The 19,158-nt window shown below is 48.6% G+C and overlaps 1 protein-coding gene and 1 non-coding gene across 2 annotated transcripts in view; both read right to left on the bottom strand.

Moving 5' to 3' along the window:
• UNC45B (unc-45 myosin chaperone B) overlaps positions 1-18,595 on the bottom strand; it is a 46,624-nt gene extending 28,029 nt beyond the window's left edge. The window contains exons 1-8 of the mRNA XM_054536668.2: positions 18,576-18,595; positions 17,084-17,251; positions 16,510-16,546; positions 15,290-15,465; positions 12,802-12,891; positions 5,889-6,056; positions 5,167-5,335; positions 1,078-1,248 (exon numbers count right to left, since the gene is read on the bottom strand). Coding sequence (XP_054392643.1) covers positions 1,078-1,248; positions 5,167-5,335; positions 5,889-6,056; positions 12,802-12,891; positions 15,290-15,465; positions 16,510-16,546; positions 17,084-17,251; positions 18,576-18,578 — 982 coding nt within the window. The 5' untranslated portion in view covers positions 18,579-18,595. The remainder of the gene's footprint in view (positions 1-1,077; positions 1,249-5,166; positions 5,336-5,888; positions 6,057-12,801; positions 12,892-15,289; positions 15,466-16,509; positions 16,547-17,083; positions 17,252-18,575) is intronic.
• LOC112129849 (small nucleolar RNA U3) lies at positions 9,624-9,837 on the bottom strand. The gene has a single exon (XR_002912192.2). It is a non-coding gene; the product is annotated as a small nucleolar RNA U3 (small nucleolar RNA).
• Positions 18,596-19,158: the final 563 nt, after the last annotated feature.

Genomic DNA, 19,158 nt, shown 5'->3' with positions numbered 1-19,158 from the left:
CTACAAAAGAAAAACATTAGCCCGGCATGATGGTGCGTGCCTGTGGTCTCAGCTACTCAGGAGGCTGAGGGGTAGGAAGATCGCTGCAGCCCAGGAGTTTGAGGTTGCAGTGACTATGATCACGCCACTGCACTCTAGCATGAGCAATAGAGTGAGACTCTGTTTCTAAAAAGAAATAAATAGACAGATAAACAAAAATAAAATCTTGGGACCCCCAACTCCCTAAACCAAAGGAAAAAAATTAAGCTGAAAGCTGAATCATGGCAAGAAACTGCCTTTCCTTTTATTCCTAAGCAGATAGCTACAGATAAAAGGTTAAATATCTCCAAAGGTTTAATAAATTACTCTAGTGCTTAAATATGTCCATTCTATGTTCACCTTATCTTATGTAAAGTAGTCATTTACTGAGCAGGAGACAAATACATAATTGACTATTTGACTATTCCCCTACCTCCTCCTTTCTCTTCCAACATGTGCATTTATGTAATGTGACCATATCTTCCCTCTTTCCCCTCCAGGCTGTCCTTCCCCTTGAAATACTGAAGCCCTTAAAATCATCTTTGGAGAAAGGCTCAGACCACAGACTGTTTCTGTGATTCTGTGTTTCCTCTCTGTGGGGCATGTCCGTAACCTTGGCAAAATAAACTTCTAAATTGATTGAGACCTGTCTCAGATACTTTTGGGTTTACAAACGTACTCACTGTGCTTTATATAAACTATACTTGATGCAATTTCCTCCCTTTTGAAAGGCCTGTGAAGTATTTTACCAACCATGAGACTTCTGGAATTTTATCCTGTGGTTGGTGGAGTCCTTGTCCCCATTTGCTAGGTTGCTCCACCCACATGTTTTGGGGATGTGTTTGGGCACTTCCTGGACGTGTTCAGGCTCTGAATTCAGAGGCTTGACCTGCACCTTCACAGGACCACTGGTGGATCCTGATGTGCCAATGCCTTTTCTCACCTTTTCAGTTAGAACTGAAGACCCCTTCAAGAGCCTCACATCTTCCATTTTCTGTTCAGTGCCCTGGTGCCCACTTAAAAGGCTTGAGCAAGCCCCAAACCTTCCCCTCTTCTCACCGTTATCCACCACATAGATGGTACGTGAGTTGTCGTGAATGGCAAGGTCCTTCCTGGGGACATTCTTATTGAGCAGGTTCAGCGCCTGATCCCTGCCCTGGCCAGACACCTTCTTGCTGACTAGCATGTCCAGCAGGTGGCTGGTGATCTGCTTCAGGACCTTCTTGGTGTCTGAAGAACAAGAGGACAGGGATAAGTAGAGAGGGGTAGGAAATCTCACATATATATGACCAAGAAGAGCAGCAGCTTCTAGACCCTGGAAATACTGAATCCACTACTTCCTGAATATGTGAATTCCCAGGGGAGTATAGTGTTGCCCATCTCACCCGGAAAAAGGGAGAGAAATCCCTAGACAACACCCCCAAGCGGTCCTCCAGCCACCCTGAACACTGACTTCTACAACAGCTCATTCCATCCTTGAGCAGTTCGGATTCTTAGAAAGTTCTTCACTCCTACCAGTGACTGGCAGAGATCCAGGGATGCTTTATGTGGTTTCTAATAAACTGATTTAATAAAATGCTTTCCAGAAGGGGAATTTATACTCTTTAGAGACATTTCACTCCCCACAGATTCAGGCATGCTGGGAGCCTGAATTCAAGCTTTTGCCTGTGACGCCTGGACTTCCTGTCCACTGGTAGATCTTAAAAGGAAAATGCCTTTTTTTCTGATTTTGCCCTCCCTGATACTTAGAGATTTTTGTTCTCATTCTAGGATGGAGCCCAAAGGTGGGCAAACCAAAAAGTAAAGCTCTCCAAACCATGTCAGATAAATAACTGATGAAGGAATACAGCTCCATCGCCTAAAGAAGGAAAGATGTAAGCAGATGTGACAGCTCGTCTTCAGACAGAGGCATGTCATGAGAGTGAGATAACAGACTCCTTCTGTGAGGCTCCAGAGGGCAGACTTTGGACCAGAGGCAGATGGAAGCTACAAGGGGGTAGAGTGGAAATCAATATGTGGAAGAATTTTGTAGCAGAGATGTTCAACCAAAGGAAGTCATGGAAGATTGTGAATTGGTGTCTCCCCGGGAAACACGACTCTCACTATAAATGCTCTTGGGTAATCTCCTCCCACACTGGCCCTGGGCTGCTTTTGTGACCTGTGGCACAACCAGAGGCTTACATGGCACTTGCACATTGGGGCTTGTCCATTTAGAATCCAGCCACCATGTTCTATAGAAACCCAAGCTGGCCACTAGCAAGGCCACAAGATCAACAAGGTCACAAGGCCACAAGGTCAACATTTCCAGTTGACTGCCAGCCATACAAGCAGCGCCATCTTGGATCTTCCAAAAATTCTAGCTCAGAAAAGGAAAGTGACTAGCTGACCATTATAATAATAGTAAGTCAGAGTCACATCAAGAATCCAGGACTTCAGGGCTGGGCGCAGTGGCCTGTAATCCCAATATTTTGGGAGGCCACAGCAGGAGGATCACTTGAGGCCAGGGGTTTGAGACCAGCCTGGGCAAGAAAGTGAGACCCTGTCTTTATGAAAAATTTAAAAATTAGCCAGGCATGGTGGCATGAGCCTGTAGTCCTAGTGACTCCAGAAGCTGAGGTGGAAGGATTGAGCCCAGAAGTTTGAGGCTGCAGTGAGCTGTGATTGCATTACTACAGTCCAGCCTGACTATAGTCTTTTGAGACAAGACTCTTGTCTCAAAACAAAACAACAACAACAAAAAAACTCTTATAAACAAATAAGAACAACATCAAGAAATAGGTAACAACATGAACAAACCATCCAAAGACAAAGGAATCCAAATGGCTAATAAAGATACAGAAAAATGATCAATCTGATGAATAATTTAGTTTGAATCTAACATGATAATTTTTAATCTACTGGATAGGCAAATATCTTTAAGAAGGATAGCATTCAAATCTGATGAGAATGTGTTAAAATGGAGACTCTCATCATTGCTTGGTGAGAGTATAAATTGATGCAGTCTCTCAGAAAGGAATTAGAGAGCAATATAGAGAAAGAACATTAGTTATTTTCATAGCCTTTGACCTAGTGCTTCTTTTCTAGGAATTTGACCCCAGGAAATAATTATAAATGTGGCCAGGCATGGTGGCTCACACCTGTAATCCCAGTACTTTGGGAGGCAGAGGCAGGCGGATCACCTGAGCTCAGGAGTTTGACACCAGCCTGGCCAACATGGCAAAACCCCGTCTCTACTAAAAATACAATAATTAGCAGGAGGCTGAGGCAGGAGAATCGCTTAAACCCGGAAGGTGAAGGTTGCAATGAGCTGAGATCGTGCCACCGCACTCCAGCCTGGGCAACAGAGCAAGACTCCATCTCAATAAATAAATAAATAAATAAATAAAAATAAAAATAAATTATAAATGCAAGCATAGATGCAAAAATGGCTCCTGGAGAGTTTTGTATAAACATGCAAATTGGAAATAACTGAAATCTCCAATAATATAGAGCTGATTGATGAATTATCCATACAAGGGAAGATTATGATATTCTTGAAAATAAAGTTTTCTGAGTGAACTTGCCTCTTTGACCCTCCCAGCCAGAGCAATATCTTCTAAATTGATGCCTAGGACCTGGATGTACAGGGAGAAGCATGAGTCTGTATGTGCATATGCAGGGAACAAATGTAAAATTAATTATTAAAATCAAAGGAATCCTTTTTAAGAATATTAAATGGTATGCAATATTAATATAATGCTCAGTGCAAAAAAATATATAACTATTCATAGCAGAATTCCAATTTTGTTAAATATTGATGATTTTTAAAAAAAAAGGAAAGATACGTGTGGTAATGGTAATAGTGATTACCTGAATGGGTAATTATAGGCATTTATTCTCATTTTTACATAGTTCTATATTTTCCCAAATGTCTTCAATAAGCCTCTCTTACTTTTTGTAAGCTGTGGTAAAATTTACATAAAATTTACCATTTTAACCTTTTTTTTTTTTTTTTTTTTGAGACGGAGTCTCACTCTGTCACCCGGGTTGGAGTGCAGTGGTGCAATCTCAGCTCACTGCAACCTTCGCCTCCCGGGCTCAAATGATTCTTCTGCTTCAGCCTCCCAAGTAGCTGGGATTACAGGCATGCGCCACCATGCCCGGCTACTTTTTGTATTTTTAATAGAGACAGGTTTTCACCATGTTGGTCAGGCTGGTCTCGAACTCCTGACCTCATGATCCATCCACCTCGGCCTCCCAAAATGCTGGGATTACAGGTGTGAGTCGCTGCGCCTGGCCCCATTTTAAACATTTTTAAGTGTTCAGTTCAGTGGCATTAAGTATATTCGCATCATTGTGCAAACATCAGCACAATCTATCCACAGAATGTTTTTCATCTTGCAAAACTGAAACTTTGTCCCCATTAGAAAATAACCCCCCATTTCCCCTCTTCCATCCTCTGCCAAACACTATTCTACTTTCTATCGCCATGAATTTGACTACTCTAAGTATCTCATATGAGTGGATTCATGCAGTATTTGTCTTTTTGTGGCTGGCTTATTTTACTAGCATAATGCCCTCAATGTTCACTGACGTTGTCACATGTGTCAAATTTTCCTTTCTTTTTAAGGCTAATATTCCATTGTATGTATATACCATATTTTGCTCATCCAGTCACCCACCAATAGACGCTTGAGTTGTATCCATCTTTTAGCAATTGTGAATAATGCAGCTATGCCTGTTACTTTTATAATCAGAAAATACATATAACAGGCCAGGTGCAGTGCTCATGCCTGTAATCCCAGCACTTTGGGAGGCCAAGGCGGGCAGATCACCTGAGGTCTGGAGTTTGAGACCAGCCTGGCCAACATGAAGAAACCCTGTCTCTACTAAAAATACAAAAATTAGGCAGGCATGATGGTGTGTGCCTGTAGTCCCAGATACTCGGGAGGCTAAGGCAGGAGAAGTGCTTGAATCCAGGAGGTTGCAGTGAGTCTAGATTGCGCCACTGCACTCCAGCCTGGGTGACAGTAAGACCCCATCTCAAAAAAAGAAAAGAAAATACATAAAACCAAGCCACCCCCACAAACAGGGAATGCCCAGTCTGAGGTGGCAACTGACCTTTTCTTTCCCCATCCCCTTGAATCAAAACTGAAAAATGTTTCCTACCTAGAACCAGGGCCTCCTCCTTCCCTCGATGCTCCCGCTTGTCCTCCCCAGACAAGGAGTCAATGATGGCTTGGAGCAGGTTGCAGACAGCCAGAGACATCTCCTCATTCTCCACGGCCATGAGGCTACAGATTCGGTCTGTCCGCACTGCATGCAGAATCACTGTGGCCTAGAACCCCAGCAAGAACCATGGTCAGCTGCCTTGCCCCTCCCTTCCAGCTGCCATGCAGGTTAGAGAGGGTATGATAATCCTCACCACCCCATCCCATGCAGTAGAGAAATCAGCCCAGGCAGCCATTGCCTCATGGGCCCCTCGGTCCTGGAAACCTCTTGACACAAGCCATGCCCGTCTCCATAAGTCAGAGCTGTGCCATCCCATGCAGCGGCCACTGGCCACATGAGGCGGTTGAGCTCTTGCACGGTGGCAGGACCATATGGAGATGTGCTGTAGTGTAAAATACACTCTGGGTTTCAAAGACTTAGCATGAAAAAATGTAAAATATCATAGCCTTTGCATTCACCACTTCTGCCTTAAGCACTTTCAATAATTTGTCTTTGCTTAGTCAAACTCATTTCCAACTCAAAGGGAAAAAGAGACTGGAGCACCCTTTGACTTTTTATCTGATTCCATTGATGCCAGCCACAGCCCTGACCACACGTCACCCTCCAGATCCTTGGACCAGCAGTCATCTGCTCCACATGCCCCATGGCCAGGCACTTACCCTGGCTCGGTGGCCGCTGCACATGCCCGACAGGGTCCGCACTGCAGCCAGCACCAGCTCGGGCTTCTTAGTGTCCAGAAGCTGCAGTAGCAAGGCTACTCCATTGTTCTGGAAGATCTTCTCAGCCCCTGCTTCCTCACAGCCTAGGACAATGAGATTGTTGGCAGCCTGAAGGAGGAAGAGGCAATAAGGGTTACGAGGGAGGTATGGCCACCCAGGCCTGGACCGTGGGCCAAGTACAAGAGCCAGTGCAAAGACTGGATCCTCAGAACATTGTTCTATTATCTCACCTTGTAATCCTCCTCCTGGAAACACAGCCCAAGAACATAATTCAAGAAAAAAAGCCATGTAACTTGCATCAAGACCAACTGGATGAAATATATTGCAGCCATTAAAGTCATGAATAAAAAGACTAAGAGCGATGGAAAAAGCATTGGTATGCAGAATCAGAATCAAATGTTTACTCCAATTACACTTATGTTAAAATAAAGATGTATATAATGCTTATAGAGAAGGACTAGAAAAAAGGTGGAGAAATGAAGTGTTTTTACACGGATAATCATTTCCTTAAACATTTTGTTGATTTTCTGTTCGGGGGACTCTGAAGTTCCCAGGAAGTGAGCAGCAAAAACACTAGATGGGACCTGAAAGCCCTGGGTTTGAGTTCTGATTCTGCTCCCTGCTAGCTGTATGAGCTTGGGTGAGTCACGGCACTTCTCTGGACCCCAGACTCATCTGTAAATTTAGGCAGTTGAGCAAGCAGGTTCCCAAGTCTCTTCCCACCTAAAGCCTTCCAACTTAAGGATGCATGAACCTTAAAATAAAAGGCTCCAGGTCTCAAGCAGGACCTGAGAACCCAGGGCTGAGAAACACAGGAGGTGGAAGAAGGGGAGGAGGTGGGCAAAGAGATGTTGAGTTGGGTGCTGGGGAGAGGGCTGATTAGAGAATTCCAGGCAAGCGTGACCAGAACCATCACTATCAACTAAGGGCTTTGTACTTTTCCAAAAAAAAAAAAAAAAAAAAAACCAAATAAACAAAAAAAAAACAAACAAAAAAAACCTTATTTTGTCTATAACAACTTATTATGTTCTCAGAAGAGTTTGTTAGGAAAGATATTTGCCTAGTTTATGGATTTATTGAACATAAAACTAACAAAAATTCCCCATTGTCTCTCAAGTTCTTGCAAATGTAAAACACTCAAATGTTCCATTTTTTTCCTCTGCAGAAACACTAGAAGAAAACATTAAAAAAAAAAGTCCCTCCCCCTCCCCCTCCCCCTCCCCCTCCCCCTCCCCTTTCTTCGGTCTCCCTCTCCTTTTTTCGGTCTCCGTCTGTTGGCGAAGCTGGACTGTACTGCCGTGATCTCGGCTCGCTGCAACCTCCCTGCCTCGGGCTCCTGTGACTCTCCTGCCTCGGCCTGCCCAGTGCCTGGGATTGCAGGCGCGCGCCGCCACGCCTGCATGGTTTTTGTATTTTTGGTGGAGACGGGGTTTCGCCGTGTTGACCGGGCTGGTCTCCAGCTCCTGGCCCCGGGTGATCTGCCTGCCTCGGCCTCCCGAGGTGCTGGGATTGCAGACGGAGTCTCGCTCACTCAATGCTCAATGGTGCTCAGGCTGGAGTGCAGTGGCGTGATCTCGGCTCGCTACAACCTCCACCTACCAGCCTCCTGCCTTGGCCTCTTAAAGTGCTAAGATTACAGCCTCTGCCCCGCCGCCGCCCCGTCTGGGAGGTGAGGAGCACCTCTGCCCGGCCGCCCATCGTCTGGGATGTGAGGAGCCCCTCTGCCCGGCCACCCCATCTGGGAAGTGAGGAGCGCCTCTGCCCGGCCGCCATCCCGTATAGGAAGTGAGGAACGTCTCTGCCTGGCCGCCCATCTTCTGGGATGTGAGGAGAGCCTCTGCCCGGCTGCCCCGTCTGGGAAGTGAGGAGCGCCTCTGCCCAGTCGCCCAACGTCTGGGAAGTGAGGAGCGCCTCTGCCCGGCCGCCCCGTCTGGGAGGTGAGGAGTGCCTCTGCCCGGCTGCCCCGTCTGGGAAGTGAGGAGCGCCTCTGCCCGGCCGCCCCGTCTGGGAAGTGAGGAGCGCCTCTGCCTGGCCGCCACCCCGACTGGGAGGAAGTGAGGAGCGCCTCTGCCCGGCAGCCCCATCTGGGAAGTGAGGAGCGCCTCCGCCCGGCAGCCACCCCGTCTGGGAAGTGAGGAGCGCCTCTGCCTGGCCACCTCGTCTGGGAGGGGAAGAGCGCCTCTGCCCGGCCGCCCGGTCTAGGAGGTGAGGAGTGCCTCTGCCCGGCCGCCACCCCGTCTGGGAGGAAGTGAGGAGCACCTATGCCCGGCTGCCCCGTCTGGGAGATGAGGAGCACCTCTGCCCGGCCGCCCTGTCTGGGAGGTGAGGAGCGCCTCTGCCTGGCCGCCACCCCGTCTGGGAGGAAGTGAGGAGCGCCTCTGCCCGGCTGCCCCATCTGGGAAGTGAGGAGCGCCTCTGCCCGGCCGCCACCCCGTCTGGGAAGTGAGGAGCGCCTCTGCCCAGCCACCCCGTCTGGGAAGTGAGGAGTGCCTCTGCCTGGCCGCCACCCCGTCTGGGAGGAAGTGAGGAGCGCCTCTGCCTGGCTGCCCCATCTGGGAAGTGAGGAGCGCCTCTGCCCAGCCGCCACACCGTCTGGGAAGTGAGGAGCGCCTCTGCCTGGCCACCCCGTCTGGGAGGGGAGGAGCGCCTCTGCCCGGCCGCCCCGTCTGGGAGTTCTCAGTCAGGCACGGTGGCTCACGCCTGTAGTCCCAGGACTTTGGGAGGCCGAGGCAGGAGGATCGCTGGAGTCCAGGAGTTCGAGACCAGCCTTGGTAACGGCGAAAATCCATCTCTACTAAAAATACAAATAATTAGCCAGACATGGTGGTGGGCACCTGTAGTCCGAGCTACTCTGGAGGCCGAGGTGGGTCAGGATTGCTTGAGCCTGGGAGGTCGAGGCTGCAGTGAGCTGTGATTGTGGAGGCTGAGGCAGGAGAATCACTTGAACCCCGGAGGCGGAGGTTACGGTGAGTTGAGATTGCGCCCTTGCACTCCAGCCTGGGCAACAAGAGGGAAACTCTGCTTCAAAAATTAAAATAAAATAAATAAATAGTGTGTCTTCACTGGCCCAGCGCGGTGGCTCACGCCTGTAATCCCGGCACTTCTGGAGGCCGAGGCGGGCGGATCACCTGAGATCAGGAGTTCGAGACCAGCCTGGCTAACATGGTGACGCCCCGTTTCTACAAAAAATAAAAATAAATAAAAATAAAAAAAAAGCCGGGCGTGGCGTGCGTAGCCCCGGCCATTCGGGAGAGCTTGGGCAGGAGACTCGCTTGAGCCCGGGAGGCAGATGTTACTATCAGCTGAGATCGAGATCGCGCCATTGCACTCCAGGCTCGCAGATGTTGCTATAAGCCGAGATCGCGCCATTGCACTCCTCGCTGGGAGTCAGACAGAAGAGACCCCGAGACCTCGTCTGGGGATAGGGGTGGCGGGCGGGAAACGGCGACAAAAGAGACAGCTAAAAGGAAAGAGAATACAAAAATAGACAATAGGACGTATACAGAATCTCTCTAGCCCAAGACTAAAATTTAGAAAACCACCCACGAAAAACACAAGAGCTGCAACTGACAGCACACAATGCGAAAAAATCTTTCTAGAGAGCATGCTAGGCATAACCCAACATGCGAAACCATGGAGACTGTTTTCTGTTGTTAAACTCCCAAAAAAAGGAAAACCACTCAGACTGCGTTTTCTCTCTCTTACTCTCCAAACAGAAGAGAAGAACGATCATCAACAGCTCACAGCAGTCATACTGAAACAACACCGAAAGCAAATTTTACACTCAAAACAAAAACCTGTCTCTTTCTCGTGGTTGCCGGTATTGTACACATTCAGAGAAACTTCTCTAGTAACAAACTACATAAATGATCTCTAAAAGTATAGTTTTAACATTCTGAGCTCAGCCTCTGCTGGGTCTACGTCAGCTGCACACTTTTAACTGATGGCGAGATACTTTCGCTATTTCCGATGCCATTATGAAACAAATAGGAAAATAGTTTGGCAATAACATCTTTTCGAATATTATCACTTGACAGATTTTGACGTTTTAGGTGGAAACGTAATTTTAAAAATTGTTTTAAGAAGTTTAAAAGCCGGCATGCTTAATTAGCATAATACTGAATGACAGCCAATCACAAACTGAATTTTTGAAGCAGGAAGTGTTTGCTTCTGGTGCGGTGCGCCTGCCTGTAATCCGGGAATCCCAGCGTTTTGCGAGCCCACGCCCAGGCCCAGGAGGGAGGATCCTTTGTTCTATGAGTTCGACACCAGCCTAGGCAATATAGCAGAATCCCGTCTCTACCAAGCGCGGGGGAAAAAATCAACAATGAGCTGGGCGTGATGGCACCGTCTGTAATCCCAGCTACTCGGTAGGCTGAAGCGGGATGATCGTTTGAGTCAGGGAAGCTGGCTGAGTTCAAAGCTGCAGTGAGCTTTGATCAGTCACCCCACTGCACCCCAGCCTGGGAGACAGAGTGAGATCTTGACTCTTAAGAACAATTTTTTTTAGGGGGGATGGTATAAAATAGATACAAAATTTACCATTTTAACCATTTTTCACATATACAACTCAGTGGCATTAAGTACATTCATGTAGCCATTGGCATGTAACCATCACCGTTATTTATCTCCAGAACTTTTTCGACATCCCAAACTGAAACTCTACCCATAAAACAAACTTCCCTTTCCTCCCTCTGCCCAGACCCTTTTAATCACTATTCTACTTTCTGTCTCTATGAATTTGATTCTTGTAGGTACCTCTATAAGTGGAAACATGCAATATTGTCCTTTTGTGTCTGGCTTATTTCACTTAGAATGACGTTTTCGAGGTTCATTCATGTTGTAACATGTTGCAGAATTTCACTCCTTTTTCAGGCTGGAGTGCAATGATGCATGACATGACAGCTCACTGCAGCCGTGACCTCCAGGGCTCAGGTGATCCTCCCGCGTCGGCCGCCTGAGTGGCTGGGATTGTAGGCACATGCCATCACGCTCGGCTAATTTTTTGTATTTTTTGTGGGGAGGGGGTTTCACCACGTTGCCCAGGATGGTCTTGAGCTCTTGGGCTCAAGGGATCCACCCGCCTCGGCCTCTCAGGGGTGTGGGACTGCAGGCGTGAGCCACCACGCCCAGCGGTTTTCTTAATTACATTTTTGAATTGTTCCTTGCTAGTGTATAAAAACAACTGGACCAGGCGCGGTGGCTCACGCCTGTCGTCCTAGCACTTTGGGAGGCCGAGGCGGGTGTATCACCAGGTCAGGAGATCAAGACCAGCCTGGTCAACGTGGTGAAACCTCGTCTCTGCTGAAAATGCAGAGATTGGCCGGGCGTGGTGACGCGCGCGACTGTAATCCCAGCTACTGGGGAGGCTGAGGCGGGAGAATTGCTTGAGCCCTGGAGGCAGAGGCCGCAGTGAGCCAAGATCGCGCCACTGCACTCCAGCCTGGGTGACAGAGTAAGACTCCGTCTCAAAACAAAAAAAAAAACACATTGACTAGCAGACTAGCTGTGGTAAAAGTGAACCTCTGTGTCTCGTTCCTGAACTTAGGGGGAAAGCTTTTAGTCTTTCGCCCTTAAGTATGATGGTAACTGTGGGTTTTTCACAAATACCTTTTATAATGTTGAGGCAAATCCCCTTGTTTCATAGTTTTCTCTATGTTTTAATGATGAAATGTTAGAATTTCTTACATGCTTTTTTCTGTGTTAGCTGGAATGACTGTTTTTTTCCCTTTGTTCTAGTAATGCGGTATATTACATTAATGGATTTTCTTATGTTGAACCACCCCCTGCGTTCCTGGGATAAATCCCTCCCATCCCCTCAGCTGCAGCACCTGGTTAAAGCCTTCTTCCTTGGCAATAATCGTTGTTTTATGGTATGAGGCCACCACTTCTCCTGTTGTCCTTCCCAGTTTCTCCCCAACCTCCCCTTTTCCCTAGTTTGTAAGACAGGAAAAAATGGAGAAAGCAAAAAGTTGAAAAGAAACAGAAGTAAGATAAATAGCTAGACGAACTTGGCGCCACCACCTGGCCCTGGTGGTTAAAATAATAATAATATTAACCCCTGACCAAAACTACTGGTGTTATCTGTAAATTCCAGACATTGTATGAGAAAGCACTGTAAAACTTTTTGTACTGTTAGCTGACGTATGTAGCCCCCAGTCACGTTCCTCACGCTTACTTGATCTATTATGACTTTTTCACGTAGACCCCTTAGAGTTGTAAGCCCTTAAAAGGGCTAGGAATTTCTTTTTCGGGGAGCTCGGCTCTTAAGACACGAGTCTGCCGACACTCCCGGCCGAATAAAAAAACCTCTTCCTTCTTTAAAAAAAAAAAAAAAAAAAAAAAAAAAAAGGTAACAACTTTGGTTAAGAGGATGATTATGTCGGTAAATATTTAAATTTTTCAGAATGACTTCTTTCAATATTTTTTAATAAAATAAAACATTATTTTAATGGGCCGTTATTTCTTAGGGCCGAAATTACAGTGAGGCAAGTGAGGTACTTGCCTTGGGTGCAAAATTTAAAGGGGCACCAAAGAGCTCAATAATCGAATAATAATCAATGCTATATTTTTAAAAATCAAAATCAATGCCAAAAAAATCCATGATGAACAAAACATCAAAATTTCAAATAAAGACAGGATCCAACCTTGCTGCATGACTCTCCTCACTAGATTCACCCAAATCGCAGTGCTTCTTATGGTTTACACTGTGTTCCAATGTGCTTAACCTTTGGCCAATTTTCCTTCCTGGGCTGCAAAGACAGGCCTCCCGTCCCCCTTCCCCCTCGGAATGATGCCACTGTCCAGACTGGCGGGTCCTTCTGCTGGCTAGATGTCATTGGCCAGCACTCACCTTTTCCCGCTTATCAGCCTCACTGTTTTCGTCCAAGAGGATCTCAAACATCTTCTGTACCCTCGAGTCTGTGGAGAACTGCACTCGGAGCTGAGGAGAGAGGAGGGAGTAGGGAAGGAGGCAGGTGGGGTCCACGTCATTTCAGCTCCACATTCAGTTCATCTCAGTAAATATCAGGGTGTCTACTCTGGACTCCCGCACATACATTCATTCATGTATTCGTTCGACAAACATTTACTGGATAACTACATTGAATTAATAAATACAATAGAATTGTGAACAAAATCAAGTCCTTGCCCCTGAAGGCTCACCATCTGGTTACATTTGTTATCCCATTTAGACATCACAATAGTCTGGGAAGGCCTATAGGGTCTTCAGCCCAGTTTTAGAGTCTAGTAAACAATCTGCTATTAGACATTTAAATAGGGATAAACAGAAATATGTTTCCATACTCAGAATCCTGAAGCAGCTTTCTTTTTTTTCTTTTTAACACACCTGAAGTGTAGATGAAGCAGCTTTCAAGCTGTTTCAAGCAAATCGAACTCATTTTGTTTGGATATCTAGTCCCTCACAGTCCCCACTCCAACCCCACTGCCCTGGGTCTTCCATAAAGTGACCTAACCGATCATCATCCTTCACTCCGCCAGCTCGTTTTGAACCTCCTGTTACTTTGTTTGGGGGGTCCACACTACTCCCACCTACTTCTGAGCACATATTTAATTTTTAATTTTTTTTTTTTTTTGAGATGGAGTCTTGCTCTGTCACCCAGGCTGGAGTGCAGTGGCACGATCTCGGCTCACTGTAACTTCTGCCTCCCAGGTTCAAGTGATTCTCCTGTCACAGCCTTCCGAGTAGTTGGGATTACAGGCATGTGCCACCATGCCCAGCTAATTTTTATATTTTTAATAGACACGGGGTTTCACCATGTTGGCCAGGCTGGTTTCGAACTCCTGATGTCAAGTGATTCACTCACCTCGGCCTCCCAAAGTGTTGGGATTACAGGCGTGAGCCACCACACCCAGCCTATTTTTAATTTATTTTTAATTTTTGGTAGGAACAGCATCTCTCCCTATGTTGCCCAGGCTGGTCTCCAACTCCTGGGCTCAAGTGATCCTCCCGCCTTGGCCTCCCAAAGTGATGGGATTACAGGCGTGAGCCACTGCACCCAGCCCTGTGCTCATTTCCTTTGGGGGTGCGGAGAGGTCCTTCCTTCACCTATCCCTCTCTGAATCTCTCCTTAGTTTATATTTCCTCAGTCCTTGAGTCTGCACCCTGGACAGCATGCTGTGGTCCTACCACAGGGCTTCTCCAGATGTGTAGAAGTTACTGAGTCTTGGAGCAAGGGGCTGAGTGATCAATTACCTTACTGCTCTTACAGAGAGGAAACCAGCACCCCAAGAGATGCCCCACAAAACTAGCAGCTGAGCCAGGACTAGGGTTCAGGATTTCTCACCTCTGGTCCAGGTTCTCCCCACCCTACTCCATTTCCTAGCAAATATTTTATGCTCCCGGCTCACATCAGTAATCCCAGCACTTTGGGAGGCTGAGGTGGGTGGATCACATGAGGCCAGGAGTTTGAGACCAGTCAGGCCAACATGGTGAAACCCCACCTCTATCAAAAATACAAAAATTATCCAGGTGTGGTGGTGTACGTCTGTAATCCCAGGTACTTGGAAGGCTGAGGCACAAGAATTGCTTAAACCCAGGAGGCAGAGGTTGGAGTGAGCAGCTGAGATCATGCCACTACACTCCAGCCTGGGCAACAAAGTGAGAGTCTGTCTCAAAAAAACAATCATGCTCCTAATGGGGCCTGGCTCTCCTCTATCCCTCATCGATGTCCTCAATTCCCAGGTATTTTGTATTTTATAATACCTAGGAAGAGAGAGAGATCATGTTGCAGAAATACTAAGTTATAATAATATTTCTAAGCCTCCATCTGGAATTTTTTTTGAGGGGTGGGAGGGACAGAGTCTTGCTCTGTCGCCCAGGCTGAAGTGCAATGGCACATGATCTCAGCTCACTGCAACCTCCACCTCCCAGGTTCAAACAATTCTCCTGCCTCAGCCTCTTGAGTAGCTGGGATTACAGTTGCCCCCACCACACCCGACTATTTTTTGTATTTTTAGTAGAGACAGGGTTTCACCATGTTGTCCAGGCTGGTCTCAAACTACTTGACCTCAGGTGATCTGCCCGCCTCAGCCTCCCAAAGTATTGGGATTATAGGCATGAGCCACTGTGCCTGGCCCCATCTGGAATTTAAAAGACCTGTGTTCTAGCCTTGGCTGGCTTGTGCCCTCAAACAAGCATCACAGATAGAAGCACCTGCTTAGCTGTTCTGTGCAGCCTGCCTATGCCACTTGCTGTCTGTATCTCAGAGTGTGGAGGTAGGGCTAGCCCTGCCCTGATGACCCACCTCCCTAACCCATTCCTACTGGGAATGAAGAGAGAGGCTGGGCAGCCAAGGGTTGTGGGAAGAGGCCCAGCTTACCTTCTCCTGAATGCTGGTGTTGAGTCTCCTCAGCGTCTCCTGGAAGTTCTGGTTCCGTGGCTCGAGGGTGGCACAACGCTGCACGTCCTTGAAGGCCTGGTCCAGCTTCCCCAGGTGCTCCAGTGCCTGGCATCGCCGATACAGAGCCTTGATGTCCGAGGAGTTGATGTCGATGGCTATCAAGGGGAGACAGGGGATGAGGGCCTTAGGGAGCCAGACTACAGACCACCAGCCCCACTGCCCCAACTCCAGGAAGCATGCTCTTGCTGCGCTTCTGTGTCTTCCTTGGAGATTATCCACCCATGTGGACTCTCTGGCCCTTACCTCCCCTTTGTTAGGGAGACAGTAAGATCCACAGAGTTTCAAGGTGGGAAGACAGCTTCACGGTCATGTCATCCAATTCCTGACGCTCTAGTCTCTGCTACAGGATCCCTGCCAGGGGCTTAACCAATTGGTGCTTGCATACCTCCAGCAGTGGGGAGCTCCCTCCTTCTCAAGACAGCCAGGTGGGCCTGGCGCAGTGGCTGACACCTGTAATCCCAACACTTTGGGAGGCCAAGGTAGGCAGATCACGAGGTCAGGAGTTTGAGACCAGCCTGGCCAACATGGTGAAACCTTGTCTCTACTAAAAATACAAAAATTAGCCGGGCGTGGTGGCAGGCGCCTATAATCCCAACTACTTGGGAGGCTGAGACAGGAGAATTGCTTGAACCCTGGAGGCAGAGGTTGCAGTGAGCCGAGATCGTGCCATTGCACTCCAGTCTGGGCAACAGAGCAAGACTCCATCTCAAAAAAACAAAACAAAACAAAACCCAAAAAACAAAACAAAACAAACAATGACAACAATAACAAAAAAAGACAGCCAGGCAGCTTAATCAGAAAACATTTCCCTCTCCCTACCTGAAATGTGTTCCCTGTAACATTGCCCAGCCCTGGAACCCCTGAGATGAAATCCAATCCTTCTTCCTTGTGACAGCCTTTTAGGAATTTGAAGGCAGCTCTCTGTCCCACCTGGGAGTTGCCTTTTCTGGGCTAAATATTGCAGCTTCCCTCAACTGCTCTTCACAGGATATGTTTCCAGTCCCTTCTCCAGCTTGTTCTCTCCCTTCTGAAGACACTCCATACTCACTGTTTCTTCCCCCAAAATGGTAACTAGATTAAAACCCAGGCCACTCAGAGGAGAATGTGACAGGGCAAGTTTGGGGGTGGGGGGGGCTCACCTCTGGAGGCATCTGAAGCTGCCTGGACATAGCTCTCCTGAGGAAAGGGGAAGGAGAAGGAGACTCGGTTAATGTGGGCCCAATGCAGAGATGGCCAGAGAGTGTCCCCACAGTGAGGGGAGAGGGTTTGCTGGGGGAGCTGCAGGCTGTCAGAGGCCCAGGGCATGCTCCTCATAGGCATGGCAAAGAGGACAGGCTTTGACATCAGGCAAACCCAGGTTTGAATCTCAGCTCTGCTACTACTTGGGAGAGCTTGGGCAAGTTAATGAAGCCCTCTGGATCCCGAGTTTCTTATCTGCAATAGGGGGAGGACAACAACAGCTATCTCACGGGCCATTAGTAAGATGCCATGAATAACACATGAAAGCACCTGGCATTGGGCTGATTCTGCTCTGGATGAATTTCTGTCTTTCCAGGGCATGAGTCGGGGGGTTGGAGGCACCTTTCTCCAACCCCAGGCATCCAGGAGAGTCGGCTGGGATAAAGGGCAATTCCTATCAGGGTGAAGGGGCTGCCACTCAGCCCCAAGGCCCCTTTGCCTCACTCCCACCCTGTGCCCTGCCCTGCCCCAGACCGTTTTCAGGCCACAGGCTGCCCGGTTCCGATAAAGCGTGGCCAGCAGGGCCTTGTCCTTGGTCAGCTTCAGGGCCTGGCTGTAGCTCTTTGTGGCGGCCTTGTAGTCCTGCAGCTGGAAATGCCGGTTCCCTTCCTCCTTCAGCTGTACGGCTTCCACCTCTGCCATCTGCTGGGACAGGAGCAGTTCTGTCTGGTCAGCCCCTCACTGCAGACCCAGGGCTGGGCTCCTGGCCTGAGGTCTGGAGCTCCAGGGTCCCCTCACACCAGGGAGGATGGTGGGGATTCTGCCTGGAAGGGATCCACCCCCAGAACCCCCAAATCTATTGCCCCATGAGGACATTATAGCATTTGCTGAGAGCTTGGCCCAAGTTGAGAGTCCCTGTGCCTCACTCTCTGTCCCTCCCAGCCTGAGCAGGCAAAGCCACTCAGTTTGTGCCAAAGGCCTGAACTCTCGTTACAGGTCTTAGAAGTCTGCCGTCTCCCTCCCCAGTCCAGGGCACACCCCAGGCCCCTGCTCACTTTCTCAGTGAGGACAATGCTTTCAATCTGCCCTCTTGTGATGCTGCTCCCCTGAGCACTCCTGTGTCAACCTCCAGCCAGCCAGCCTCAGTCTGCCCCTCCCAGCCCCCACCCAAGAGATTTTCTTGCCTCAGCCAGTGGCTCTGGACCATATTTGGCCACAGGGGCAGGTGTCCCTGGAGTCTGTCACTGATACTTAGGGCCCTCCCCCTCCCCAGACTGGTCAGTCATGACCACGTGGAGGTGCTGACCAGCCTCTGCCCAAGCACCCCACTCTGGGGTATCCTGGGGGGGGCTTAGGCACTAACATTCCAAAGAGTGACAGAAAGATCCAGAAGGGACAGGAACCCCCCAGTAGACTCCCTCCCTGGGCACAGCTCTAATGCACTTTTCCACATCTATCCCAGATAAACAGCTTCCTCTCCTTCCCCTCAACCATTGCTATTTTTGGGAGCAGAGTGACAGCTGAGGGGCTGACAGACTGGGACACACAGCAGTTGCCCAGATCCCAGACCAACTGGAGACTTCCAGAAATACCTTTCTGGAGGGAGGGGGGAAGGAACAGGGGAAGAAAGTTCCTTCCCTTTTCCACTTCTGCGCAACACCTCAACCCACCCTGCTTTCACGTGTTCAAAATGTCTTTGCTTTTCAGAAAGACCAGCAGGACTTGCTAACTCAGTTTAGTGTTGAGTGAGTGGTTCGCTAGTTTCGGTCCACATGCGGTCTGCTGTTCCTCCCCCTGTGTATAGAGTGGATCTATTCAGCCTACCTCTCCCATCTGACTGGGAGCTCCCAGAGAGTGGGCTTTGTGTATCCCCCATCAGGCTGAGATCTCTTAGGGCAAGGGCTGGGTCAGACTGGGAATTCCCCCGAGACCAAGGGTCCCCCCACCCGACTGGAAACTATCCTGGGACACACTGAGGCTCCCTCCTCAGAAGGGGGTCTTCCTGGGACAAGAACTATGTATTCACCATTGCAGAGGGGCCTCTCCTGAGGCAGGAATGTTTCTCCTTAGCTAACTGGGAGTTCCTGAAGCAAATTATGACGTTGTCCCCAGTTGGACCCAGAACTCTTCTGCTTTCAGTGCCCTCAAGCCTGGGCTGTGAGCTCCCTCCTGGAAGGCAAAGACAGCATCCCATGTAGCTTGTCCCCCAACCCCCTTCCTGCACGGGTTCTGGCACAGTCGGTGTCCGAAGTGTGTTTCCTGAATGGAATGAATGGATGAATGAATGAATGAATGAATGGTGTCTTCATGCGGATGATTTCCTCCACTCACCTCTCATCCCTCTCCCCTCCACCCCACACATATCTTCAAACTTACCTGGCCAGAGCTGAGAAAGACACTGAAGAAAATCCCAGGTAGAATCATTCATACTAGATTCTACTCGCAGACCTGTGACCTTGGACACACAGCTATGTGACCTTGGACAAGTTGTAATGCCCTGCTGGACACAAAGCCCAGCCCTAACACATGTTCGTTGAATGAGCAAATAAATGAATGAATAGATAGACGAATTCCCTGCCTTCATGTTATCGCAAGCCCTGGGCCCCTCT

Source organism: Pongo abelii, chromosome 19 (genome assembly GCF_028885655.2).
Source record: "Pongo abelii isolate AG06213 chromosome 19, NHGRI_mPonAbe1-v2.0_pri, whole genome shotgun sequence".
Taxonomy (NCBI): Eukaryota; Metazoa; Chordata; class Mammalia; order Primates; family Hominidae; genus Pongo; species Pongo abelii.
The sequence above is the reverse complement of the archived record's forward strand: the minus strand, read 5'-3'. Positions and strand labels throughout refer to the sequence as shown.